The following is a 26,822-nucleotide window of genomic DNA, read 5'->3' as shown; positions in this document are numbered from 1 at the left end:
TGTAGAAGAGGGTGCTTCAGCCAGCCCAGAGGCACAGTCTCCATTGCTTTTACCTTCCTCATTCTAGCCAACAGAACAGCCCAAGTCTAAGGAAGGTGCAAATTTAGGACAAGATGAGATGCCACTGCGTGACCACAGCCCTGAGCTTCTCCTTTCAAGATGAGCAAGTCCATACTACAGAAGAATAAGGGTGTAAACACCGTCTACAGGCTCATGCCTATAATCCTAACCCCTCAGGAGGGCTGACACCTGAGGATGGAGGTTTGAAACCAGTCTGGAAAGAAAAGTCCATGAAACTCTTTAACTAACCAGCAAACATTAGAAGTGAAGTTGTGGTTCAAGCGATAGAGCACTAGCTTTGAGTGAAAAAGCGAAGAGACAGTGCCCAGTGCTCTAAATACAAGTCCCAGTGCTGGCACAAATATAAATTAAAAAACAAGCAAACCAACCACAAGCTGGATGCAGGTGGCTCACGCCTATAATCCTAGCTACTCAGAGGCTGAAATCTGAGGATCGTGGTTCAAAGCCAGCCCAGGCAAGAAAGTCCGTGAGACTCTTATCTCCCAGAAACCACTAGAAAACCAGAGGTGGCACTGTGGCTCAAGTGGTAGAGCACGTGCCTTGAGCTGAAGAGCTCAGGGACAGTGCCCAAGCTGAGTTCAAGCCTCACAATCGACAAAACAAAAACAAAAAACCCACAAAAACCTGTACATGGTTACCTTAAACACATCCTATTGCCATCTCCCCCCACCCCCAACACAAAAGAAAAAACAGAACAGAGAACAGAAGTCTCGCCGGTAAGGCACAGGCGCAGCATGGAGTTGAGGGCATATCTGGATACAAAGTTCTTCCAGTGGAATAAGAGAGCTCTCCAATGGAAGCAGAGCTGCGGCTCAAGTGGGAGAATCTTAGCCTTGAGCAAAAAAGCCCAGGGACAGGCACAACAAAAGAAAACAAGAGCTTTCTGCAATTGGACAATGTTTTATTAAAAACCACACACACACACACACACACACACACACACACACACACAGTGACAAAGGTGGACAGGGAAGGAGGGGACAACAGGCTGATCACATGGGGTTTCTGTATGTACCCTGGCCAGAAGACCAGATGACGAGTTGGGGGAATCAGCGAGGCTGCTTCTGGGAGCACTTGGGAGCACGGAGGAGCCGAGGTCCTGTCTGCAGAGCGCAGAAACGCCTTGGTTGTGCTTAGTACGGTCATCAGTACCTGAGGCGCCACTAAGAGCAGGAAGTGGGGAGGTCCCCAAAAGGGAAGTGTTCTTCAAGGAAGATGCAAAAACAATCTCTTGCAGACTCAGGAGCTCCGCAGACCTGCATGTTGGTAAAGTAGGTGGTTAGAGGTCTTCTTGGCACCCACCAGCCTGTGCAGGACTTGGCGTAGGACTTTTCCAGAAGTCATGCTTGGTGTGCTTCAGTGTGGCAGGTCCTGCACCCACAGGTTGTCTTCAGAGGCCTGGGGGCCACCCCTCAGGCAGATGCATCTTGGGAAGGAAATGGCCACATCAGGTCAGCTTACCAGGAACAGAGACCATCCAGAAGGCACAGGCTGGACCCCAAGTCCCAATCCATGCTCTCCTCAACCTGGCAATAACTTGTTAGAATATTTCATGCTTTTTTTTTTTTTTTTTTGGGTGCCAGTCCTGGAGCTTGAACTCAGGGCCTGGCCATGGGCCCTGACTTTCTTTTGCTCAAGGCTAGTGCTCTACCACTTGAGCCACAGTGCCATTTCTGGCTTTTTCTGTGTATATGATACTGAGGAATGGCCTAGGGCTTCAAGCATGCTAGGCAAGCACTCTACCACTAAGCCACCTTCCCAGCCCTATTTTATGCTTCTTAAATACATCTCTACAAAAGGTAAGTAGTGAAGAGGGGCTTCCTGTCCCTCCCCTGCCCTGCTGGAAACCATTCCCTGAGGTTGGTAACCCTCTAACTCCATTAGCTGCTATTCTCTCTTTTTTGTTCCCTTCCTCCCTTCCTCCCTCCCTTCCTCCCTCCCTCCCTCCCTCCCTCCCTCCCTCCCTCCCTTCCTTCCTTCCTTCCTTCCTTCCTTCCTTCCTTCTGGAGCCACTGGCCTAATTTTATTTTATAATTTTTGTGGTTTTTTTTTTTGCCAGTCCTGGGGCTTGAACTCAGGGCTTGGGCACGGTCCCTGAGCCTCTCTGTGCTCAAGACTAGTGCTCTACTACTTGGGCCACAGAGCCACTTCTGGCTTTTTCTGAGTAGTTTATTGGAGATTAAGAGTTGCACAGACTTTCCAGTCCAGGCTGGCTTCCAATCGTGATCCTCAGATCTCAGCCACCTGAATAGCTAGGATTTTGGGTGTGAACCGCCAGTGCCTGGCTTTTCTTTTTTTCCTTCTGTTATTGGCACTTGAACTCCAGGTGCTGTTCCTTGGCTTTTTTTTTTTTTTTCACTTAAGGCTGGTACTCTACCATTTGACTCTAACTTTTAGGAAGTTATTTAGAGATAAGTGTCTCACAAGATTTTTCTGTCTGGGCTGGTTTCTAATGCAATCCTCAGACCCCAGCCTCCTGAGCTACTGCACCTGGCTTCTCCATCTTTTTTTTTTTTTTTTTTTTTTGGTCGGTCATGGGCCTTGAATTCAGGGCCTGGGCACTGTCCCTCAGCTCTTCAGCTTAAGGCTAGTGCTCTACCATTTGAGCCACAGTGCCACTTCCGGCTTTTTTCTGCTTATGTGGTGCTGAGGAATTGAACCCAGGGCCTCATGCATGTGAGGCAAGCACTCAACCACTGAACCATCTTCCCAGTCCCATCATATATATTTTTTTTTGGTGGGTCGTGGGCTTGAACTCTGGGCTTGGGCACTGTCCCTGAGCTCTTCAGCTCAAGGCAAGTACTCTACCGCTTGAGCCACAGCGCCACTTCCAGTTTTCTAGTGGCTTATTGGAGATAAGAGTCTCCAGACTTTCCTGCCTGGGCTGGCTTTGAACCGCAATCCTCAGATCTCAGCCTACTGAGTAGCTAGGATTACAGGCGTGAGCCACTGGCACCCGGCTAGCCTCATGGTTTTTACATTGAGTCCTTGCATGACCATGTAACAGTTTATACAATTAGTCTCCTTTTATAAGGGCATGAAGGTTGAGGTTGTTTTCTTGTTCTTTATTTATTTTTGGCAAGTCCTGGGGCTTAAACTCAGAGCCTGGGCACTGTCCCTGAGCTTCTTTTGCTCAAGGGTAGCACTCTACCACTTGAGCCACAGTGCCACTTCCAGCTTTTTCTGTTTATGTGGTACTGAGGAATGGAACCCACAGCTTCATGCATGCTAGGTAAGCACTCTACCACTAAGCCACATTCCAGCCCATCTTTTTCTTTTTTAAATTACTATTATTATTAATGTGACTTTAGCTAAGTATCACCATTCCACAATACTGTGAAATTTATGTAATCACTCTCAATAAAGGAATAAAAATAAAAAAATAAGTTACTAAACAATGCTGTAATGAACACTCTTGAAAATAGACTTTTACATACATTTCTACGGGTTTCTATCTCTTTTTTTGCCAGTCCTGGTGCTTGAACTCAGGGCCTGGGCACTGTCTCTGAGCTTCTTTTTGCTCAAAGCTTGCACTCTACCACTTGAGCCACAGCACCACTTCTGGTCTTTTCTGTTTATGTGGTACTGAGGAATCGGACCCGGGGCTTCATGCATGTTAGGCAAGCGCTCTACCATGGAGCCACATTCTCAGCCCTGGTTTATATCTTTAAAATGAGTTCTTAGAAGTAGACTGTTAGGAGAGCTTGAGTCAACTGTTCTAATTTGTATCTTTCTTTGAGCCAGAACTTTTTTTCTTTGTTCTTTTTTAAAAACCACATTAGAAACACCAAAGTCTAGCTGGGGGGCTAGAAAGGTGGCTCAGCGGTAGAGTGCTTGCCTTGCCTTGCCCTGTGTTCCATTCCGCAGCACCACATAAGCAGAAAAAGCCGGAAGCTGTGCTGTGGCTCAAGTGGTAGAGCGCTAACCTTGAGCTGAAGAACTGAGGGACAGTGCCCAGGCCCAGAGTTCAAGCCCCACGACCGGCAAAAAGAAAAAAAAAAAAAAAGAAAAGAAAAGAAAAAAAGAAGAAAGTCAAAGTCTAGCTGGATGCCGGTGGCTCACACCTGTAATCCTAGCTACTCAGGAGGCTGAGCTCATCTGAGAATCATGGTTCAAGCCAGCCAGGGCAGGAAAGTCCATGAAATTCTTATCTCTAATTAACCATCAAAAAGATTGGGAGTGTAGCTGTGGCTCAAGTGGTAAAGTGCTAGCCTTGAGCAAAAGAACTCAGAAACAATGCCCAGGCCCTGAGTTCAAGCCTGGCACATATACATACACAGATCATCACCACCACCACCACCACCAGAAATATAAAAGCCCGTGTGTTGTGATGAGTTGCTACAGAAGGTAGCCCAGGACAACTGACTCCTCCCAGCCCTCACCTCAAAACTCCTTCTGGTGGAAGTGGCGCTGTAGCTCAAGCAGCAGAGCACTTGCCTTATGCTGAAGAGCTCAGGGACAGCACCCAAGCCCAGAGTTCAAGCCCCACTACGACAAAAAAAAAAAAAAATCTCCTTCTGGCTACAGGAAGCCCCAAGCCCACACAGTATGGACTGTACTCAAAAATATCCAGAGCAGGCGATTCCACAAGGCAGAGCACAGACCAGTGTTCGCCCAGAATTGCAGCAGGTTGGTTTTGGATGAGTATTAATGGATACAGGGTTTCTTTCTGAGGTGATGAAAATGTTTTAAAATTGTAGTGATGTTTGCAAAATTCTGTAAATATCCTGAAAACCACTAACTTGTACACTTTAGGTGAGTGAACCGTGTGTGATATGTGATTTATTTCCCAGTAAAGCTAGTTTAGAGAAAAGAAACATGAATGAAGCAGGACACTGGTAGCTCATGCCTGGAATCCTAACTAATCAGGAGGCTGAGAGCTGGGTATGGCGGTTCAAAGCTAGCTCTGGCAGAAAAGTCTATGAGAATCTTTTCTATAGCTAACTGGCAAAAAGCCAGAAGTGGAAGTATGGCTCAAGTGGTAGAATGCTAGCCTTAAGCAAAAAAATTAAGGGACAGCACCCAGGCCTTGAGTTCAAGCCTGCTATTGACACAATTATAGGGGGCGGGGGGGATGCTGGGAAGGTGGTTCAATGGTAGAGCACTTGCCTTGCATGCGCGAGGCCCTGGGCTCGATTCTTCAGCACCACATAGGCAGAAAAAGCCAGAAGTGGTGCTGTGGCTCAAGTGGTAGAACGCTAGCCTTAAATAAAATGAAACTCAGAGAGAGAGAGTGCCCAAGCACTGAGTTCAAGCCCCAGGACCAGCACCAGAAAGAAAAGAAAGAAAGAAGCTGGGTGCTGGTGGCTCACACCTGCAATCCTAGCTACCCAGGAGGCTGAGATCTGAGGATCACGGTTCAAATCCAGCCCAGGCAAGAATGTCTGTGAAACTCTTATCTCCAATCAACCCCCAGAAAAAAACTGCAAGTGGTGCTGTGGCTCAAGTGGTGGAGTGCTAGCCTTGAGCTGAAGAGCTGAGGGACAGCGCCCAGGCCCAGAGTTTAAGCCCCATGACCGACCAAAAAAAAAAAAAAAGGGGGGGGGAGGGAGGGAGGGAGAAGGGAGAAAGGAAGGATAAAAGGAAAGAAGGGAAAAGAAAAATGGGATGAAAATGTACAATGTATGTCTCTGTGCCAGTTGCTCATACCTGTGATCCTAGCTATTCAGGAGGCTGAGATCTAGAGGATCACAGTTGGAAGCTAGCCTGGACAAAGAAGTTCCAGCTCCAAAATAACTAGCAAAAACCATCTGGAAGTGTAGCTCATGTGGTAGAGGGCCTAGTAAACACAAGGCCAAGAGTTCAAACCCCAGTACCACCAAAACAACAAAAAAAGAGCATGTAGAAGGGTTCATTAATATATAATGTCTAAAAATCGTAAGTCTGTGTTTGTATAAATGCATTGGTTAAAGTTGTGGAGGAGTTACCAAAAGAAGCAGCTAGGGGCTGGGAAGGTGGCTCAGTGGTAGAGGGCTTGCCTTGCATGCCTGAGGCCCTGGGTTTGATTCCTCAGCACCACATAAGCAAAAAGAAAAAAGCCAGAAGTGGCGCTGTGGTTCAAGTGGTAGAGCGCTAGCCTTGAGCTGAAGAGCTGAGGGACAGCGCCCAGGCCCAGAGTTCAGAATTCAGGCCCCATGACCGGACCCAAAAAAAAAGCAAAACAAAACCAAAAGAAGCAGCTATCCTTTCTTGCTCTACCTTGCTCTGAGCTGTCCGTGGGCCTGCTTCCTGGGGCAAAGGCCTACTTTTGAGTTGCTCCTGCTCCTTGCAGGAGGTGCTGGAGTACAGATGACAGAACTCACCTGCTGACTGCATTCCGCATGAGATCTTATAGGACAGCCACAAGCTTGCCAGGCACAGAAAAGTGGCCAGGAACCCAAAGATCTGCAAAGACAGACAGGAGAGGAAGGTCACGGGCCTCGAGTGTATCACCACATCCTATCTGATGCTCATCTGTGTTGTGCTTCCCGTTCTTTCTGTGGCTGGAAGAAGACTTGGGAGTCATCTGACACAACCACCTCCTCCCAGCTCAGCTGAAGCCCACAGAGGCCCGATTACCAGCTTCGTGTCCTCCCGTGCCCTGGTCAGGCCTGGAAGCTATGTCTCTGTTTCCACTCTAGGCAACCACTGGGTCTGGGCTCACATTTAGATTTATAACTGAATTGGACTTTATTCTGGACCAAGAACTAAGGAAAAAGTAGAACTGGATATTTTAATGTAGAATTAAAGTTTGTAGTGCTCCACTGGGGTTTCGTGATGTGGTGGCAGTGTTAACATTTCTCTGGCTCTGCAGCCACGCACAAGGCAAAGGTGGAGGCCTGGGCATCTACTTTCATATTTGTACTTTACTGTGACACATTCAAAACTTTATTCCTAAGCTGCTTTTAGAACAAAGTTACATATCATTAGTCTTTTAATTATAGCGTATAAGCACACCATGAGTTATAAAGAAGACATGTTTGAGACAGGGCGCTTGTGGCTCATGCCTGCAATCCTAGTGACTCAGGAGGCTGAGATCGAGGATCATGGTTCAAAGCCAGCCTGGGCAAGAAAAGTCCGTGAGACTCTTATCTCCAATAAACCACTCAGAAAACTGGAAGTGGTGCTGTGGCTCAAGTGGTAGAGCACTAACCTTGAGCTGAAGAGCTCAGGGACAGCACCCAGACCCCCCCCCCCAAATACATATTTATAAAATAAAAAGCCAGCTGCATTCTGGTAGCTCATGCCTGTAATCCTAGCTACTCAAGGAGGTGGAGATTTGAAGATCATAGTTCAAAGCCAGCCCAGGCAGGAAAAGTTTGTGAGATTCTTATCTCCAATTAACCTCCAGAAAACCGGAAGTGGCACTGTGGCTCAAAGTGGTAGAGCGCTAGCCTTGAGCAAAAGAGCTTAGGGATGAGGGTGAAGGGGTGTGTGTGTGGGGTGAGATGGGAAGGAATGGTAAAGGGAAACAAAGGAGGCCACAATGCTTGATAAGAAATGCACTCATTACCTTGCCCGTGTAATTGTAACCCCTCTCTATGGTATTTTCACAATTTAAAAAAAAAAAAAAAAGAGCTTAGAGACAGTGCCCAGGCCCTCAGTTTAAGCCCCATGACTGACGAGAGAGAGAGAGAGAGAGAGAGAGAGAGAGAGAGAGAGAGAGAGAGAGAGAGAGAGAGAGAGAGAGAGAGAGAGAGAGAGAGAGAGAGAAAGAGAAAGAGAAAGAACGAACAATGAGGACAGTTTAATAAGGTATCAAACCCAGTGTTAATTCTTGGGATGGAACACTGCTCCACATTCTATATCTTGTTCCTACCCTGATTTTAGAATAGCAGTTATATGCTCCTCCCCCCCCCCCCCCTTCTTCTTCTCCTTTTCATGCTGATACTAAGAATTGAATTCAGGGCCTGAACACTGTCCCTTCGCTTTTTTGCTTATGTCTGGCACTCTGCCACTTGAGGTACACCTCCACTTACAACTTTTTGTTGGTTAACTGGAGATGAGTCTTGAGTATTTGTCTGCCTGGGCTGGCTTTGAACTGGAATCCTCAGTTCTCAGCCTCCTCAGTAGCTAGGAATCACAGGCGTGAGCCCCCCAGCGCCCAGCTGCATGCTCTTTAATTGCAGCATGGAAGCTTGTGTCACAGTGCAGCAAGATGGCGCTGTCTTCTCTTCTCCAGGCCCACCCAGGGCCTGAGCATGAGGAGGCCAGGCTGGGGCTCTTCATTCAGGGTGGGCCTGGGGCCTGGGAGAGGGCTCAGTGGATGGCCAAGGGCAGGTGGGGTGGGGGGTGGGGGTGGGTGGAGGACTGGAACCACATTTCTTACATGGGACCACCACTGGCAGTAGGGCAGACATTAAGCACCTGCCAGGATCTAAGCCTTCAGGTGAATGGACTCCTTGGCCCTCACAGCTCTGTGTGTGGGAAGCTAGTGTTACTCTTAGCCCCTTTTTATGTCCAAGCTAAACAAATGGAGACACAGGAAGTCAACTATTTAGCCTAAAGCCACAGAGCCAGCCAGGGCTGGGTGCAGGGTTCCCAGACCCACACAGAGACCTCAGGGTCTCCATGCCACCACAGCGCAGAGCAAGTCTCCAGACTTATGGAAACAGTTCAGGGAGCTGCCAGAAAGGCTGCCTTTTCAACAAGAGTTGCTTTCCTTTTTCAGGCTGACTGCTGGTTAACATTGCTCTCCCTGTCGCACCCCACCCTAGCCTGCACCCCCCTCCTCCCCAGAGCCTTTTCCCCTCAGCTCCCAATTGTACCAATTGTCTAGAGCACATAATTAGCCCATTAGAGCCTGGCCTGGCTGGGCTGACATTGTCTCTTTTGCACAATTAGCACATTACATACCATCCCGGGCTCCAACTGTCTGCACTACATAATTAAACAGTTTATTATATCGGTAGAGAATGCTATTCTAGAAGACAAAGCCTTTTGTGCTAATTGTCATTCATGTGTGCCCTGTCCTCATGTCCTAAGTCAAATGAACATTTCTTTTTGTTTATTTGCTTGCTTTATTTCTTCTGACTGTCGTGCCCAGGTTTGGCCTTAGGTCCAAAGCTGGTAGATGACAAATGTTAGCTGTTCGTTGAGCCAGGCATCAGTGGCACTAAAAAAAACAAGTTAATGGGCACTTGGGGGCCTCACTGTAAACCTAGCTGCTCAGGAGTCTGAGATCTGATGATCATGGTTCAACATCGACTCAGGCAGACAACTCGAAGAGATTCTTATCTCCAAGTAACCAGCAAAAAATCAGAAGTAGGGGTATGGTGCAAGTGGTAAAGTGCCACCATGAGCAAAAAAAGCCAAGTGAGACTGCACCTTGAGTTCAAGCCCCAGTAGTGGCATGCACCTGCGCACACGTTAGCTGTTAAGGACTCTAGGACTGACCATTATGTGAAACCTGATTCCCACTGGGAATCTCTTCGTGTCTGCATGCAGCACACTGGGCAGGAGTCCAGCTGTGCCCTTTCACCTTGCACAGTTCCTCACCTGCAGCTGCCCCTCACCCTGCTCAGAGACTGCAGAGTAGGCGTCAGCTATGGGATTATGGGATGATCATTTAGGGGGTGTTAGGATTGAGGCGAGGTTGGCCATCTCTCAGAGTGATATTCATTTCCTATGTGACCTTCAAAGAAACACTCTATCTCTTAGCGAAATTTCAGGAGCACACCCATCCCCAGGCCTGGAGAATTTTGAAGTATAACAATAAAACCATCACAGATTTGAGCTTTTCTTTCTTTCTTTCTTTTTTGTAGGTCATGGGGCTTGAACTCTGGGCCTGGGTGCTGTCCCTGCACTCTTCAGCTCAAGGCAAGCACTCTACTGCTTGAGCCACAGCACTACTTCTGGTTTTCTAGTGGTTAATTGAAGATAAGAGTCTCCTGGGCTTTTCTGCACAGGCTGGCTTTGAACTATGATCCTCAGATCTCAGCCTCCTCTGTAGCTAGGATTACAGGCGTGAGCCATGGGCACCAGGCTTGAGCTTTTCTTTTCTTTTTTTTTTTTTTTGTTGGTCGTGGGGCTTGAACTCTGGGCCTGGGCGTTGTCCCTCAGCTCTTCAGCTCAAGGCGAGCGCTCTACCACTTGAGCCACAGCGCCACTTCCAGTTTTCTGGTGGTTTATTGGAGACAGGAGTCTCACGGTCTCTCCTGCCCGGGCTGGCTTTGAACCGCGATTCTCAGATCTCAGCCTCCTGAGTAGCTAGGATTACAGGCGTGAGCCACCAGCGCCCGGCAGGCTTGAGGTTTTCTTTTCTCTTCTGTCTGGTATTGGGGCTTGAACTCAGGGCCTGGCCCACTGTCCTTTAGCTTTTTTTTTTTTTTTTGGTTTGTTTGTTGGTTGGTTGTGGGGCTTGAACTCTGGGCCTGGGCGCTGTCCCTCAGCTCCTCAGCTCAAGGCTAGTGCTCTACCAGTTGAGCCACAGTGACACTTCCGGTTTTCTGGTGGTTTATTGGAGATAAGAGTCTCATGGAATTTCCTGCTCGGGCTGGCTTTGAACCATGCTGATCTCAGCTTCCTGAGTAGCTAGGACTACAGGTGTGAGCCACTAAAGCCTGCCCTCCTTTAGCTTTTTTTGCTCAAGGTTAATGCTGTACCACTTAAGTCACAGCTCCATTTCTGGCTTTTTGGTAGTTAATTGGAAATAAGAGTTATCACTGGGCTTTCCTGCCAGGGCTGACTTTGAACCATGATCCTCAGATCTCAGTAGCTGGGATCATAAGGATGAGCTACTAGTGCTTAGCAGAGCTTTTCTTTTCTTTTTTTTTTTTTGGGCAGGAGGCCTTCTTATTCTATATGAATATATGTGGCGGGGGTGGGGGGGGTTGGCAGTACTGGGTTTGAACTGAGGACTTTGTGCTTGTGCGGCAGTCTCAGTACTGCTGAGCCGCGCTGTAAGCTTCCTCCCTGGTTATTTTTAGAACCAGATGCCCTCCAGGGCACAGGCCTGAAGATCATCTGTCTACTTTTTCGAGGTGCTATGGTTTGAACTCAGGGCCTCGTAGCAAGCACTCTGCCACAGCCCTTTTCACTTTAGATTATTTTTTAGATTCAGTCTTGCTTTTTTTTTTTCCTGCTACTGGGGCTTGAACTTACTCTCGTAGCTAATGCTCCACCACTTGAGCCACGCCTCCACCGCTGGTTACTTAGAAATAAGAGTCTCATGGATTTTTTTATTTTTGGTGGGAGGGGTTGGTCCTGGGACTTGAACTCTGGGCCTGGGCACTGTCCCTGAGCTCTTCAGCTCAAGGTGAGCCACAGTGCCACTTCCTTGTGGATTTTTTTTTTAATCCAGAGCTAGCTTTGAACCACAATGCTCAGATCTCAGCCTCTGGCATAGCTAGGATTACAAACTCCAGCCACTGGTGCCTAGTATTTCTTGTCACACTTGTGTGTCAGTGAACATAAAATAACAGCTGGTGGTGTAGACTTTTCCTTTGTGCTGTTATTATTACAAAAGACAATCATCATACACAAAGGCCCCAAAGCAAATAAAACTAGGCTTAAGGATGCTTTTATTTGTGTGTGTGTGTGTGTGTGTGTGTGTGTGTGTGTGTGTGTGTGTGTTCACACATCTGTCCAGGGCTTGAATTCAGGGCCTGTTTTTGCTGAGGGCTAGCAGCAGAGCTTTTCTTAAAACTTTACAATTCTCAGTTGGGTGCAGGTGGCTCATACCTGTAATCCTAGTGATTCAGGAGACTGAGATCTGAGGATCGGATTCAAAACTAGCCTGGGCAATAAAGTCCTGTGAGACTCCAATAAACTACTCAAAAAGAAAATTGCGGAAGTGGCGCTGTAGCTCAAGTGGTAGAGTGCTCGCTTTGAGCTGAAGAGATGAGGGACAGCGCCCAGGCCCAGAGTTCAAGCCCCACCACCGACAAAAAAAAAAAAAAAAAAAAAAAAAAAAAAAAAAAAAAAAAAAAAAAAGATGCCTTGATTATTGGGCTGGGAAGGTGGCTCAGTGGTAGAGCGCTTGCCTTGCATGCTCGAGGCCCTGGGTTCGATTCCTCAGCACCACATAAGCAAAAAGAAAAAAGCCGGAAGTGGTGCTGTGGCTCAAGTGGTAGAGCGTTAGCCTTGAGCTGAAGAGCTGAGGGACAGCGCCCAGGCCCAGAGTTCAGGCCCCACGACCGGACCCAAAAAAAAAAAAAAAAAAAAAAATTGCTGGAAGGGCTTGGGACAACATCCAGATCCTGAGTTCAAGCCCAAGACCATCCAAAAAAAAAAAGAAGGAAGGAAGGAAAGAAGGAAGGAAGGAAGGAAGGAAGGAAGGAAGGAAGGAAGGAAGGGAAAAGAAAAGAAAAGAAAAGAAAGGCTTAGGCTTGGCGGCAGGGGCTCATGCCGGTAATTCTAGCTACTCAGGAGGCTGAGATCTAAGGATCAGGACTTGAAGCAAGCCCAGGCAGAAAAGTCCATAAGACTCTTTATCTTCAGTTAACCACCAAAAAGGCTGTAAAAGGAGCTGAGACTCAAGTGGTAGAATTCTAGCACTGAGCACAAAAGCTTAAGGACAGTGCCCAGGCCCTGAGTTCAAGTCCTAGTACTGGCGTGCACACGCTCGTGTGCGCGCGCGCACACACACACACACACACACACACACACGTGTAAAAAAGGTCCCCAAACTACCACTGTGTTCCAGATGTCACCCCCTTTTCTTCCCCCTCCAGGAGGAAAGTGAGCACAAAGTCAAGAACTTGTTCCTAAGGGCTCAAGGACATCCTCACCGCTCCAGCTATCAGTCCGCTCTGGTTGTAACTCTTGGAGGCTGCCACGATGGAGGCGATGAGGAGAAGCAGGGTACCGATCACATAGTGCAGAAATTCCTGAGGGAAAACAAAGCCAAGAAATGGGTTGTGTGGTTACTCCTGGTTCTAGGGAACAACTGGGCATCAGAAAAGATAGTAAGTTGGGTGCCAGTGGTCCCACACCTGTAATCCTAGCTACTCAGGAAGCTGAGATCTGAGGATCGCTGTTCAAAGCCAACTTGAGCAGAAAAGCCCATGAGATTCTTTTTTTTTCTGGGTCCGGTCGTGGGGCCTGAACTCTGGGCCTAGGCACTGTCCCTCAGCTCTTCAGCTCAAGGCTAGCGCTCTACCACTTGAGTTACAGCACCACTTCCGGCTTTTTTCTTATGTGGTGCTGAGGAATTGAACCCAGGGCCTCATGCATGCAAGGCAAATGCTCTACCACTGAGCCACCTTCCCAGCCCCGCCCATGAGATTCTTATCTCCAGTTAACCACCAGAAAGCTAGAAGTGATGCTCAAGTGGCAGAGCAGGAGCCTTGAGTGAAAAAGCTAAGATATAGTGCCCAGGCTCTGAGTTCAAGCTCCAGGACTGGAATAATAATAATAATAATAATAATAATAATAATAATAATAATAATAATAATAATAATAATGGCATCCAGGTCCTGGTGGCTCATGTTGTAATCCTAGCTACTCAGGTACTCAGGAGGATGAAATCTGAGGATCATGGTTCAAATCCAGCCTGGATAGAAAATTCATGAGACTCTTTTTTTTTTTTTTTTGTCGGTCATGGGGCTTGAACTCTGGGCCTGGGCGCTGTCCCTCAGCTCTTCAGCTCAAGGCTAGTGCTCTACCACTTGAACCACTTCCGGTTTTCTGGTGGTTTATTGGAGATAGGAGTCTCACAGTCTTTCCTGTCTGGGCTGGCTTTGAACTGCGATCCTCAGATCTCAGCCTCCTGAGCAGCTAGGATTACAGGCATGAGTCACCAGCGCCCGGCTTCATAAGACTCTTATTTCCAATAAACTACTCAGAAAAAGCTGGAAATGACACTGTGGCTCAAGTAATAGAATGCTAGCCTTGAGCACAAAGATATCACCCAGGCCCCATGTTCAACCCCAGCACTAGGAAAAAAAATGGCTAAAAGGGAATAGATGTAGTCTCCTCTTCTCCCTGCAGTTTAGCTGTGGGAGCTGCACAGCCGGCAGGTAACCAGTACAGAAAGTAGACTATGAAGAAGCTATGAACTATAAAGAATGATGCCAGGGGCTGGGAAGGTGGCTCAGTGGTAGAGCGCTTGCATTGCATGCCTGAGGCCCTGGGTTCAATTCCTCAGCACCACATAAGCAAAAAGAAAAAAGCCAGAAGTGGCGCTGTGGCTCAAGTGGTAGAGTGCTAGCCTTGAGCTGAAAAGCTGAGTGACAGTGCCCAGGCCCAGAGTTCAGGCCCCATGACCGGACCCAAAAAGAAAAAAAAAAAAAAAAAAAGAATGATGCCAAAGCCAGACACTGGTCACAGCTATAATCCTAGCTACCCAGGAATCTGGTATCTGAGGATTAAGATTGTTAGTCTGTGACACTCATCTCCAATTTAATCACCAAAAAGTGGGAAGTAGAATTGTGGCTCAAATAGTAGAATTCTAGCCTTTAACACAAAAGCTCAGGGATAGCATCCAGACCCTGAGTTCAAGCCCTAGGATCAGCACTTAAAAAACAAAAAACAAAACAACAACAACAACAAAAAACAGAGGCTGGGAAGGTGGCTCAGTGGTAGAGTGTTTGCCTTGCATTCATGAGGCCCTGGGTTCCATTCCTCAACACCATATACGCAGAAAAATCCAGAAGTGGCACTGTGGCTCAAGTAGTAGAGTGCTAGCCTTGAGCTGAAGAGCTGAGGGACAGCGCCCAGGCCCAGAGTTCAGGCCCCATGACCGGACCAAAAAAAAGAAGAAGGCAGGCTTGCAGGTAGATTCACCAGCTGAGTGGTATACCAACAGATCTCAGCAATAGAGCAGTTTTTAATGGGTCTCTTTTTTCCTCAGGGTCCCCGTCACCTTCTGCCTGCTCAACAACATTAAGTTCAAAGCCTGGGCTGGCTTTGAACTATGATCCTCAGGTCTCAGCCTCCTGAGTATCCAGGAGTGCCAATGCCCTCTAGCTACTTTTTGTTTATGTATGCTGGTTCTGGGGCTTCACCTCAGGGCCTGGGCCTTGTCCCTGAGCTTTGGTACTCCAGGCTAGAGCTCTACCACTTGAGCCATATCTCCACTTCCAGCTTTTTGGTGGTTAACTGGAGATAAGAATCTCATGGGAGCCGGGCGCTGGTGGCTCACGCCTGTAATCCTAGCTACTCAGGAGGCTGAGATCTGAGGATCTCGGTTCAAAGCCAGCCCGGGCAGGAGAGACCATGAGACTCCTATCTCCAATAAACCACCAGAAAACCGGAAGTGGCGCTGTAGCTCAAGTGGTAGAGCGCTCGCCTTGAGCTGAAGAGCTGAGGGACAGCGCCCAGGCCCAGAGTTCAAGCCCCATGACCGACAAAAAAAAAACAAAAAAAAGAATCTCATGGGTTTTTCTGTCTGGGTTTTTTTTTTTTTTTTTAATTGATCTTGGGGCTTGAACTCTGGGCCTGGGCGGTGTCCCTCAGCTCTTCAGCTCAAGGCAGGCACTCCACTACTTAAGCCACAGTGCCACTTCTGATTTTCTGGTAGTTTATCAGAGATAAGAGATTCATGGATTTTCCTGCCTGGGCTGGCTTTGAACCACAATCCTCAGATCTCAGCCTGCTAAGTAGCTAGGATTACAGGCATGAGCCATCAGTGTGTAGGCTGGGTTGGCTTCTAAAAGTGATCCTCAGATCTCAACCTCCTGAGTAACTAGGATTATAGGTGTGAGCCACTTGGGCCTGGCTTTCTTTTTGTCTTTCAGTGTTGGGGACTGAGCCCAGGGCTTTGAAATACTAGGAGCTGCCACTGAGCTATATCCCTTGCTGTGAAGGGCCTTAGAATACACTGACAAAACAAACACAATCACTAATCCCAGTCTTTAATGGCTGACATCTGTAATCCTAAACTACTTTGGGGGATGAGATGTGAGGATCATGAAGCCAGCCCAGGCAGGAAAATCCATGAGACTGTTATTTCCAGTTAATCAGCAAAAAGTTGAAAGAAGGTGTGGCTCAAGTGGGAGAGCACCAGCCTTAAGTGAAAAAGCTAAGGGACAATGCTGCCCAGGCTCTAAATTCAAACCCTAGTACTGGCGCGCGCGCGCGCGCGCGCGCGCGCGCGCGCGCGCACACACACACACACACACACACACACACACACACACACACGAAGCAGCAGCAGCAGTAGCCTTAGCAAGCAGATGAGACATTGCAACTCTTAGAAAACAGCTAAGAAGACAGGACTACTTTGGCATGCAACCTGGCAGTTCCTCAAACAATTAAACATACAGTTTAATTCCACTCTTAGATATATCCCCAAGAAAAATGAAGCCAGGAGCTGGTGGCTCACGCCTGTAATCTCAGCTACTTAGGAGGCTGAGATCTGAAGATCATGGTTCAAAGCCAGTCCCGACAGGAAAGTCTCTGAGACTTTTATCTTTAATTAGCCACCTGAAAACTGAAGTGACTCTGTGGCTTAAAGTGGCAGAGTACTAGTGAGCAGAAAAATTCCGGGACAGTTCAAGCCCATGACTGGAAAAAAAAAAATGAGAATACAACTCAACATAGTGGTGCATACCTGAAATACCAGCACTCGGGAGGCTAAAGCAAGGAGGATCCTAAAGTTAAGGTCTAACAAGACTGTTTCAAAACACAAAACTTGCTACGTGCTGGTGGCTCATGCCTGTAATCCTAGCTACTCAGGAGGCTGAGAAATAAGGATCATGGTTCAAAGCCAGCTTGGATCGGTAAGTCCTTGAGACTCTTCAAGTAACCACCAAAAAGCCAGAAGTGAAGCTGTGACTCAAGTGGTAGAGTGCTAGCCTTGAACAAAAAAGCTTAGGGACAGTGCTCAGGCCCTGAGTTCAAGCCCCAGGACTGACATTAAAAAACTTTTAAAAAACATGCCCGCAAACTAAAAATAAAAATAATAAATAAATAATAAAACCTCAAAACTCAAAAAAGGAAAAGAAAATGAAAACAAGTCCACACATAAACCTTGTACATGAATGTTTTCTGTCACATTATTCGTTGTAGCCAAATGGTGAAAACAACCCAACGATACTCATGATAAAAATACAAGAGCCGTGCTTGGGGGCCCAAGCCTGAATCACAGCTACTTAGGAGACAGAGATAAGGGGATCAAAGTTTAAGGCCAGCCAAGGCAAGAAGTCTAGGAGACCTTATCTAAAACACAAGCTGGGCAGAGTGACTGCTAATTTGTCTGTGATCAGCTAGGCTGGAGGGATAGGTAGGAAGATCAAGGTGGACTACCCCAGCAAAATCTGGAAAGCCCTTCTGAAAAAGAACTAAAACAAAGGGTTAGGGGTATGACTGAAGGAGATGGAGTGCCTGCCTAAATTCAAACCCCAGTACCAGTGAAAACAAGAAAAACAAAAGAGGAGCCGGGTGCTGGTGGCTCAGGAGGCTGAGATCTGAGGCTCATGGTTCAAAACCAGCCCACGAAGGAAAGTCTGTGAGACTCTTATCTCCAATTAACCACCAGAAAACCAGAAGTGGAGCTGTGGCTCAAAGTCGTAGAGCACTAGCCTTGAGCAAAAAGATCTCAGGGACAAAGTGAGAAAAGCCAGAGAACAAGATTACACACATATGATTTCATTTACACAAAATGTCCAGAATGGGAAACTTGTTAAGACAGGAAGTAGATTGGAGGCTGCTTAGGGCTGGGGATGAAAGGTAGGGAGATAACAGCCAAAGGGGATAGAAGTTCTTTCTTTCTCCTTTCTTTTTCTTTTTCTTGTTCTTTTCCTTCCTTCCTTCCTTCCTTCCTTCCTTCCTTCCTTCCTTCCTTCCTTCCTTCTTTCCTTCCTTTTTCTTTCCTTTTTGTTGTTGTTGATTGTGGAGTTTGAACTCAGAGCCTGGGCGCTGTCCCTGAGCTTTTTCACTCAAGGCTAGCACTCAACCACTTTGAGCCACAGCTCCACTTCTGGTTTTCTGGTGGTTAATTGGAGATAAGAGTCTCACAGACTTTCCTTCGTGGGCTGGTTTTGAACCATGAGCCTCAGATCTCAGCCTCCTGAGCCACCAGCACCCGGCTCCTCTTTTGTTTTTCTTGTTTTCACTGGTACTGGGGTTTGAATTTAGGCAGGCACTCCATCTCCTTCAGTTATACCCCTAACCCTTTGTTTTAGTTCTTTTTCAGAAGGGCTTTCCAGATTTTGCTGGGGTAGTCCACCTTGATCTTCCTACCTATCCCTCCAGCCTAGCTGAGATCAAAGACAAATTAGCAGTCACTCTACCCAGCTTATGTTTTAGATAAGGTCTCCTAGACTTCTTGCCTTGGCTGGCCTTAAACTTTGATCTCATGGACTTTCATGCTTTGACCCTTGATCTTAGATCCCAGCCTCCTGAGTAGCTAGGATTACAGTCATGAGCCACCAGTGCCTGGCTAAAATTTCTTTTTGAGATGATTAAATATTTTAACATTGACTCTAGTGATGATTGCACAACCCTGGACTTCTAAGCCACCCTTTGAATTATGTACTTTAAATGAGTGGTTGGGCCAGGTGCTGGTTCTCATTCTTGTTAATCATGGATACTTCTGTGTTCCTCCTCTAACTTACATTGCTACTCTCTGTCACCTGAGAAAAATTGATATTGAAGTGAGAGCCATGAACTTCTTGCCACTAAAATATGTTTTAGAAATTGGTAAGACATCAGGTAGAATCCCAAACTCAGAGCTGAAGTAGAAAAGGATGTTCTGAAAGAAGGAATGAGTGGACAGGAAGAATTTGAGCCAATGTGGAGACACACTGAGAACACGGCCGGTTCTCTTACCGACAGGGGCCAGCTGATGCAAGTGAGCACGCGGTAGAAACGGAAGAGGTGCACCAGGTAGAAGGCGAGGATCATGATCAAGTCACATATGGTAACAACTTCAAAGTAGCTGTAGGCACTGTAGTCAGTCCATGGAGAGCTCCGCACGCAGATGAAGGCAATCAGCAGAGTGACCTGAGACAAATAGACAGAGGCATTAGCTGGGGCCAGGGACTCAAGCCTGTAATCCTACGCATTCAGGCTATCTGAGGATCACAGTTCAAAACCAGCCCAGCAGAAAATGCCATTAGACTTCAATTAGCCAGCAAGAGATTAACCAGCAAAAAGACAGTAGAGATGTGTTTCAAATGGTAGAGCACCAGCCTTGAGCAGAAAAAACTAAGGGAAAGCACAAGGACCTGAGTTCAAGTCCCAGTATCAGCACAAACAAACAAACAAACAAATAAATAAATACAGTGACATCAGAGAAAAGCCTAAGACAAGCACCAGGGAACAAACAATAGAGAAACAACCAAGTGTCTCCTGCAGGTTGGAACTGATACATTGTCTCAGGTCAGGTTATTTCCAAATAAGATGGATCAGAAGGGTGACAGAATTTCATTTCATATAGGACAAGTTTTTCAACCACATACTAGTGAACACTGACTGCCACAACCACAAACTTCGCTTCTAAAGTTTATTACATTGTACCAGCAGGATGGCTTCTCAGAAGGGAGCAAGGATGCCAGAAATTACAACGGTCATTTATTTGCAAGACTTCCACAGAGCAAAGAACAGAGGACAAGCCAGGCGGGCACTGATGGCTCTTGCCTGGCATCCAAGCTACTCTTAGGAGGCTGAAATTTAGAGGATCGAGGTTGGAAGTCTACTTAACAGAAAAGTCCTCAAGATTCTAGCTCCAAAATAACCAGCAAAGGCTGGAAGGTGGCTCAGTGGTGGAGTGCTTGCCTTGCATGCATGAGGCTCTGGATTCAATAACAGCACCAAATACACAGAAAAGGCCATTAGTGGCGCTGTGGCTCAAGTGGTAGAGCACTAGCCTTGAGCTGAAGAGCTGAGGGACAGCGCCCAGGCCCATATTCAAGACCCATGACCGGAAAAAAAAAATAGCCAGCAAAAAGGTAGGCCTGAGGTGTGGCTCAAGTAATAGAACACCAGACAGAAGCAAGAAATCATAGCAAAGCTGGTTGCTGGTGATTCTTGCCTGTCATCCTAGCTACTCCAAGGCTGAGATCTGAGGATCACAGGTCAAAAACCAGCATGGCAATTAAATCCATGGGACTCTAATCTCTTATTAATCATGAAAAAGCTAGAAGTAGAGCTGTGGCTCTACTGGTAGAGCAAAAAAGCTCAGGGATAGCATCCAGGTCCTGAGGTCAAGACCAGTATCATCTGGAGGAGGGAGAGAGACAGATAAGACAGACAGAGAGACAGAGATAGAGACACAGAGAAAGGGAAAGGAGGGAGAGAGGGAAGAAAGGAAGGAAGGAAGGAAGGAAGGAAGGAAGGAAGGAAGGAAGGAAGGAATTTGAGTGAGAGAGTGAGACCCTAAGTTAAAGCAACCGTATCATGAAAAATACTGGACAGTGAATATCCAAGTGTGTGTGTGTGTGTGTGTGTGTGTGTGTGTGTGTGTGTGTGTGTGTGTGTGTGTGTGTGTGTGTGTGTGTGTGTGTGTGTGTGTGTGTTGGCTCTTCAGCTCAAGGCTAATTAAAGCAACCGTATCATGAAAAATACTGGACAGTGAATATCCAAGTGTGTGTGTGTGTGTGTGTATGTGTGTGTGTGTGTGTGTGTGTGTGTCGGCTCTTCAGCTCAAGGCTAGTGTATACAAAGCAATTTCACATGAGATGCACTATACAAATGAATATATTTAAGAGCAAATAAAAGCCCACCCCATACTGACAGCGAGGGACATATCTTCTGAAGTCAAGTCAGTCTGTAAGGCCTCCCTAATCTAACAGAGTCTACTCAATTCTTCAGAACTAAAGCATTTCTTTTTTGTAATTGCCAGTTTAAAATGTGTTTTATCTTTAGGTAATATTTAAGGACACAGAAAATCAACTAAGCAATGACAAATTCACACTTTTCCACAACAACAAGCAGGAAAAACAACTTTAAAAAGGAAAAATATGAAGCACAAGTTATTCTCTAACTTTGACTAATAAACCCAAACAAATGAACGTTAGCCAGAGGCTCAGTACCCTCACTTGCCAGCTCATTCGAGCTGTGACCCATGTGTGCAGAACCTAGTCACAATGTAAAATACATTTCATAGTATTTATTTGTTGTCATCTAGAATCCTTCTTCGATTAAAAAAAAATAAACTTACAAGGACACTTACAAGTGTTCATTTGGGTGAATTACGCTCCATTAGTTGGGTAAGTTTTAGGGGTTGAAAATCTGTATGATGGCCTATAAAACAGCTAGGATTGTTCCCATACATTTGTTTGTTTGTTTTGCCAGTTGAGGGACTTGAACTCTGGGCCTGGGCGCTGTCCCTCAGCTCTTCAGCTCAAGGCCACTCCCACTTTTCTGAGTGGTTTATTGGAGATAAAAGTCTCAGGGACTTTCCTGCCCGGGCTGGTTTTGAACCGAGCTCTTCAGATCTCAGACTCCTGAGTAGCTAGGATTATAGGCGTGAGCCACTGGAACCAGGCTCCACATTATTAAAGGTGAAAAATATATATGAATTGAAGAGAAACCAGATTTGTTTTGTTTTGTTGGTGGTACTAAGGGCAGGCAAGTGCTCAACCACTTGAGCCTCTCTCCAGCCCTTCTTCACCTTCCATATTTTAATGCTGAGGTGGGGATGTAACTGACAACAGATGGGCTCTTCCTCCAATACCTGGATTATATAGTCAGTGTACCAGCACTTGTGTATGGGCACGCGCACACGCACGCACACACACACACACACACACGCACACACACACACACACACACACATACAGTTGGCAGGAAACTGAGAGGAAATACAGCATACAAGTAGGGCAAACACAGACAATCTATTAAACGTGCTCTTTTTCTCTCAAGTCATGATTCTAAAACCTAGAAAACTGAAGGAACTCAGATAAGTCCTTTATTTGCAAGTAGGGTGTTACTGGGATCAGGAGCTAATTAATGGTCTAAAGGTTCCCTAATGAGGTGATTAAATCATGACTGTGATTCCAGCAGAGGTTCCAGCTAAAAGGGAGGCAGAGAGGAAGGATCACAGTATGAGGCCATTCTAGGGGAAAACTCCAGACCTTCACTAATGCAAAAAATAAGGCTAGAGGTGTTACTCAAATAGTAGAGCACCTGCTTAGCAAGTACAAGATTCTGAATTCAATGCTCAGTACTGCACCCCCAAAACAGCATCGACAACTCCTAAAACAGCAATGGACATAATAGCTCAAGCCTGTAATCTTAACTACTTAGGGGGCTAAGATCTGGAGGACTGTGGCTCAAGACCAGCCTGGGCAAAACGTTTTTGAGACTCAGCCAATTAGTTGCGTGTGGTGGTATGTGCTGTGATGCAGGGAAACAGAAATAGGAGGATTGCAGTCCAGACTGGCCTGGGCATACTGCAAAATGCTATCTGGAAAAATAACCAAAGCAAAAAGATCTGGAGGCATAGCTCAAGTGGTAAAGCCTTTGCCTAGCAAGGGCAAGGCCCTGAGTTCAAACTCCAGTACTAAGAAAACAAACAAAAGACAAAAACAAAAAATGTGATGGTTCCCCAATGAATGACCCACAGTACATGCTGTGATATGAGCTTTTTTACTAGCTGCTTGAAATTATACTGACAACCATCAGTAATTATTTCCAGGAATGGTTAATATTTGGTAGGCCCTTTCCATGTGCCAGGTGTAAGGTTGTTGAATGATTCTACCTCTGCAGCACTATTCTGCCCTTCATTCTATAGATGGTGAGACTGAGGCAGCGAGGGATGGTCCAAGGCCCCAGGGCTACACACCACACACCGGCCCGGTCTGCTTCTTACCCCCGTACCTTGTGCACTGCTTCCTGTCTCATTTGTAGTCAAGGCATGGGATATGGGCAGATCAGCTAGAATTAGAAAACTTCTGGGAGCTCAAACCAACTTCCTGCAGCCATAAATGCAGGTTCCCTGGGCCTCAGTAAGAAGCCCCCACCCCTGCTGATGGCACTGTGGTACACTTTCCAAAATCTCTCTCTCTTGTTGGTAATAGGGATTGAAGTAAGGCCTCATGTTCTTGCTTAGCTTTTTCCTCTCAATGCTGAGGCTCCTGAGCCACAGCTCTACTCCCGGCTTCTTGCTGGTTAATGGAGATAAAAGCCTTATGGAGTTTCCTGCCTGGGATGGCTTTGAACTGCTACCCTCAGATCTCAGCCTCCTGAGCTGCTAGTATTAGAGGCCTGCGCCACTGGCACCTGGACATTCATAGTTTTCTAGGCTCTTGCAGAACTGTGTGATTCCCCATGGGGAAGCAGAATTGATTTCATCTCTCTTTGAACCTGAACAGACTGTGGTTGGAATATGCTAAAGTGACAAGGGGTGACTTGCAAAGCTGGGTCAAAGGTGGAGATACAAGTTCCTTCTGGTCCTCTCTCAGGTCACTTCCCCTGGGACCCATGCCAGAATGTGGAGAGAAGGGTTTGCCACCGGTAGAGGCTGACCAAGGGTTCCAGCACAGCTCTGGCTACAGCCTAGTCAACATCACTAACATAGGTAATGGTGAAAGGCAGAGGATGCTGGTCTCTGCTGTCACAGCTGTGACCGCTAGGTTTTATGATATCTGTTATGCAGCAAAAGCTAACTGCTACATCTGTTTTCAGAATTTTCTTGGCTTCCTGGCCAAGGAAAACCAACCTTCCTTCCTTCCTTCCTTCCTTCCTTCCTTCCTTCCTTCCTTCCTTCCTTCCTTCCTTTCTTTCCTTCTTTCTTTTCTTCCTTCCTTCCCTTCTTTAATCCCTCCCTTCCTCCTTCCTTCTCTTCTCTCTCTCTTTCTTTTCTTTTTTTCTTTCATTCTTTCTTCAGCAGTACTGGGACCGAATTCAGGGTTTCAAGTAATCTACTTCCTGAGATGCCCTCCTAGCTCTATTGCCTTTAGTTAGCTTTTTTCTTTTCTTTTTTTTTTTTAATGACAGACTCCTGAACTTCTGCCTGACTGGCCTTGGACTACAATCCTCCTACCTCTGTCTCCTAAGTAACTGACATTATAGGCATGAACCACATGCCAGACCACAACTCTAATTTTGAAAAAGGAAACAAGAATACAGTTATTTATCTGATAATTATTTATCAAGTGCCAGCCGCACATGCTAGCCTTTTGCCTGTTACCAGGGTTACCAATGAGACACGGAGCACACTTTCCCTGCCCAGTCCCTTTGGCTGCTATCCTGGGACAATAATGACAGTACTTGGAGGCCAGTCGGTTGCTGCAAGAGGCCTGGCATCCAGCCCTGGGCACAGGCCAGAAGCAAGTGATGGCTGAGTTCTACAATGTGGCTGCAGGATGTTTTGATTAAAAACTAAAACAGCTAGTGCCAAACAAGAACTAGCCGGGAGAAGAGATGAAAAAGACAAAAACAACAACTCCAGTGCACAAAAACCATGTGTGAGGGGGAAGGGTGGCAGCAAGTGTCATCATGGAAAGTCACTACTATTCAGGAAGTGCGTTCACCAGAGGGGACCCTGAGAAGGACTGGGTGAGGAGCCTGAGTACCACCAAAGGCCATCAGAACATGTAGAGCCAAGGGGAGCCACGAAGCTGCCACGTCCAACATCCAAAAGTCCTTTAACAAACATAATTACCTAAGGGATCTCAATTTCATAATTACCGAGGGCCTCAGTTTCCCCACTTTTGCATAGGGTCAATAATAAAACCACATGTGCTAGGCACCAGTGATTCAGGCCTATAATTCTAGCTACTCAGGAGGCTAAGGATCTGAGGATCACAGTTTGAAACCAGTCCAGGCAGGAAAGTTCAAGAGACATTTATTTCTAATGAACCAGCAAAAAGAGCTGAAAAATGGAGCTGTGGCTCATGTGGTAGAACACTTGCCTTAAGCAAAAAACTTCAAGGATAGCACTCAGACCCTGAGGTCAAGTCCCAGGACCAGCACACACACACACAAAAAGGAACAAATAAATAAAACCGTGTGTTAAGGTAAGGGAGCTGATGCAGGTAGGCCTGGTACTGCTGTAGGAAACTGATAAATGCCACTCATCAGAGCTCCACCAGGGCGCATGTAGATGATGCTTCCTCTATGTGCAGCGCATTATCTCATCTGTCTGAATGTTCCCAATGGCCTCATTCCTGCAGGCCCTTAGCATGCTGTCCCCTCTCTCCTACAGTCTAGCTTTTTTTTTTTTTTTTTTTCAGTTATGGGGCTTAAACTCTGGGCCTGGGTGCTGTCCCCCAGTTCTTCGGCTCAAGGCAAGGCTCTACTATTTGAGCCACAACACCACCTCTGATTTTCTTGTGGTTAATTGGAGATGAGTCTCATGGGGCTGGGTGCTGTGCCCAGGCTCAGAGTTCAAGCCACAAGACCGACAGGGGCAGGGGAAGGGGCTGCGGGAGGGAGTTGGAGGGGAGAATCTCACGGAATTTTTCTGCCCAGGCTGGCTTTGAACCGCGATCCTCAGATCTCAGCCTCCGGAATAGTTAGGATTATAGGTGTGAGCCATCAGCTAGCCCTGCTAGTCTCCCCCTCCCCCCCCACAATCAGTCCTAGGGCCTGGGCGCTGTCTCTGAGCTCTTTTGCTTGAGGCTAGCACTCTACCACTTTGAGCCACAGAGCCACTTCCAGTTTTCTGGTGAGTAACAGGAAATAAGAGTCTCACAGCCTTCCCAGCTTCCAGCATCCAGCTCTTGTAGTCTAGCTATGGAGAGGTAGCTCCCAAGGGCCCTTACTGGGGAGCAGGAAGCCTGCATTTGACCTCTTCAGGTAGGGGAGAGGAGGGCTGGGCCTGGACATTTTATCCGTCTTCTTTCTTTTCCAGACCACAGGCTGTGTTGTCACCTGTGGCTCTGGTGACCAGAAGCATCTGGGAAGGCAGGCATTATGTGTGTGTTTGGGGAGGAGGGTTCCTCCCTCCCTCTGTTACGGTGAGTCATCTAGAAACAAAAGCCTTCCTTCAGAAAGTTCCCCATTCCCTTGGCCTCACCTATTAAAAATAACCTGAGACGGCAGAACCAGATCTGACAACTCCCCCACATGCCCCCCCCCTCCACCACACCCCAGCCTTGCAGGGTCACTCTGGGGCCTCCTTGCCATAGTCAAACTAGCAGGGAGACAAAGAAGGTCATTTAGTCCCCTTGGGCTGGCCTGGCCCTGGCCTGGCCTGGGTGGCAGTGAAGGAAGCAGGGAGGCCACAAAAGAGCCTAAACAAATGTCTGTTCAATAGTGCCTCCACTCATTTACCTGCCACAGAAGACCTGGGCCACTCAGATGAGCCAAACAAACAGCCCTCTGAGGGCCACAGGGTAGCTGGGCAGTCCCTTGGCCCCCAGTGATACCAGGAATAGGAGATTGTCTTGGGTCTGGCTACTGGATGTAAATGTGTCTTCCTAAATCCTGATTCAAAGCTGAGTACTTGTGGCTCAAGCCTGTAATCCTTGCTACTCAGGAGGCTGAGAGCGGAAGATCACAGTTTGCAGCCAGACCTGGCAGGAAAGTCTATGAGACTCTTATGTCCAATTGACCACCAAAAAGCTGGAAGTGGAGGTGTGGCTCGTGTGGCAGGTGCCAGCCTTGAGTGAAAAAGCTAAGGGACAGTGCCCAGGCCCTGAGTTTGAGCCTCAGTACCAGCACACACACAGACACACACAGACACACAGACACACACACACACACACACACACACACACACACGCAAAATCTCTCTCATCTCTCTCTGTCTCTTTATCTCAGTCTCTTTCTTTCTTTTCTTTTTGATCGGTTGGGGGCTTGAACTCTGGGCCTGGGCGCTGTCCCTGTACTCTTCAGAAGGCAAGCGTTCTACCGCTTGAGCCACAGCACCACTTCTGGTTTTCTAGTGGCTTATTGGAGATAAGAGTCTCACGGACTTTCCTACCTGG

At 47.1% G+C, this 26,822-nt stretch overlaps 1 protein-coding gene across 2 annotated transcripts in view; it reads right to left on the bottom strand.

The window, feature by feature from the left end:
- Positions 1 to 961: 961 nt before the first annotated feature.
- The window catches only part of Cmtm7 (CKLF like MARVEL transmembrane domain containing 7), a 40,639-nt gene continuing 14,778 nt past the window's right edge, over positions 962 to 26,822 (bottom strand). The window contains exons 2-5 of one of the 2 annotated variants that reach the window (XM_070006490.1): positions 18,775 to 18,948; positions 12,792 to 12,890; positions 6,384 to 6,465; positions 962 to 1,507 (exon numbers count right to left, since the gene is read on the bottom strand). In XM_070006490.1, coding sequence (XP_069862591.1) covers positions 1,494 to 1,507; positions 6,384 to 6,465; positions 12,792 to 12,890; positions 18,775 to 18,948 — 369 coding nt within the window. In that variant the 3' untranslated portion in view covers positions 962 to 1,493. The remainder of the gene's footprint in view (positions 1,508 to 6,383; positions 6,466 to 12,791; positions 12,891 to 18,774; positions 18,949 to 26,822) is intronic. The other variant, XM_070006489.1, reaches the window with a different exon arrangement.

Source organism: Dipodomys merriami, unplaced genomic scaffold, assembly GCF_024711535.1.
Source record: "Dipodomys merriami isolate MVZ:Mamm:240054 unplaced genomic scaffold, mDipMer1.0.p SCAF_7, whole genome shotgun sequence".
Lineage (NCBI taxonomy): Eukaryota > Metazoa > Chordata > Mammalia > Rodentia > Heteromyidae > Dipodomys > Dipodomys merriami.
The sequence above is the reverse complement of the archived record's forward strand: the minus strand, read 5'-3'. Positions and strand labels throughout refer to the sequence as shown.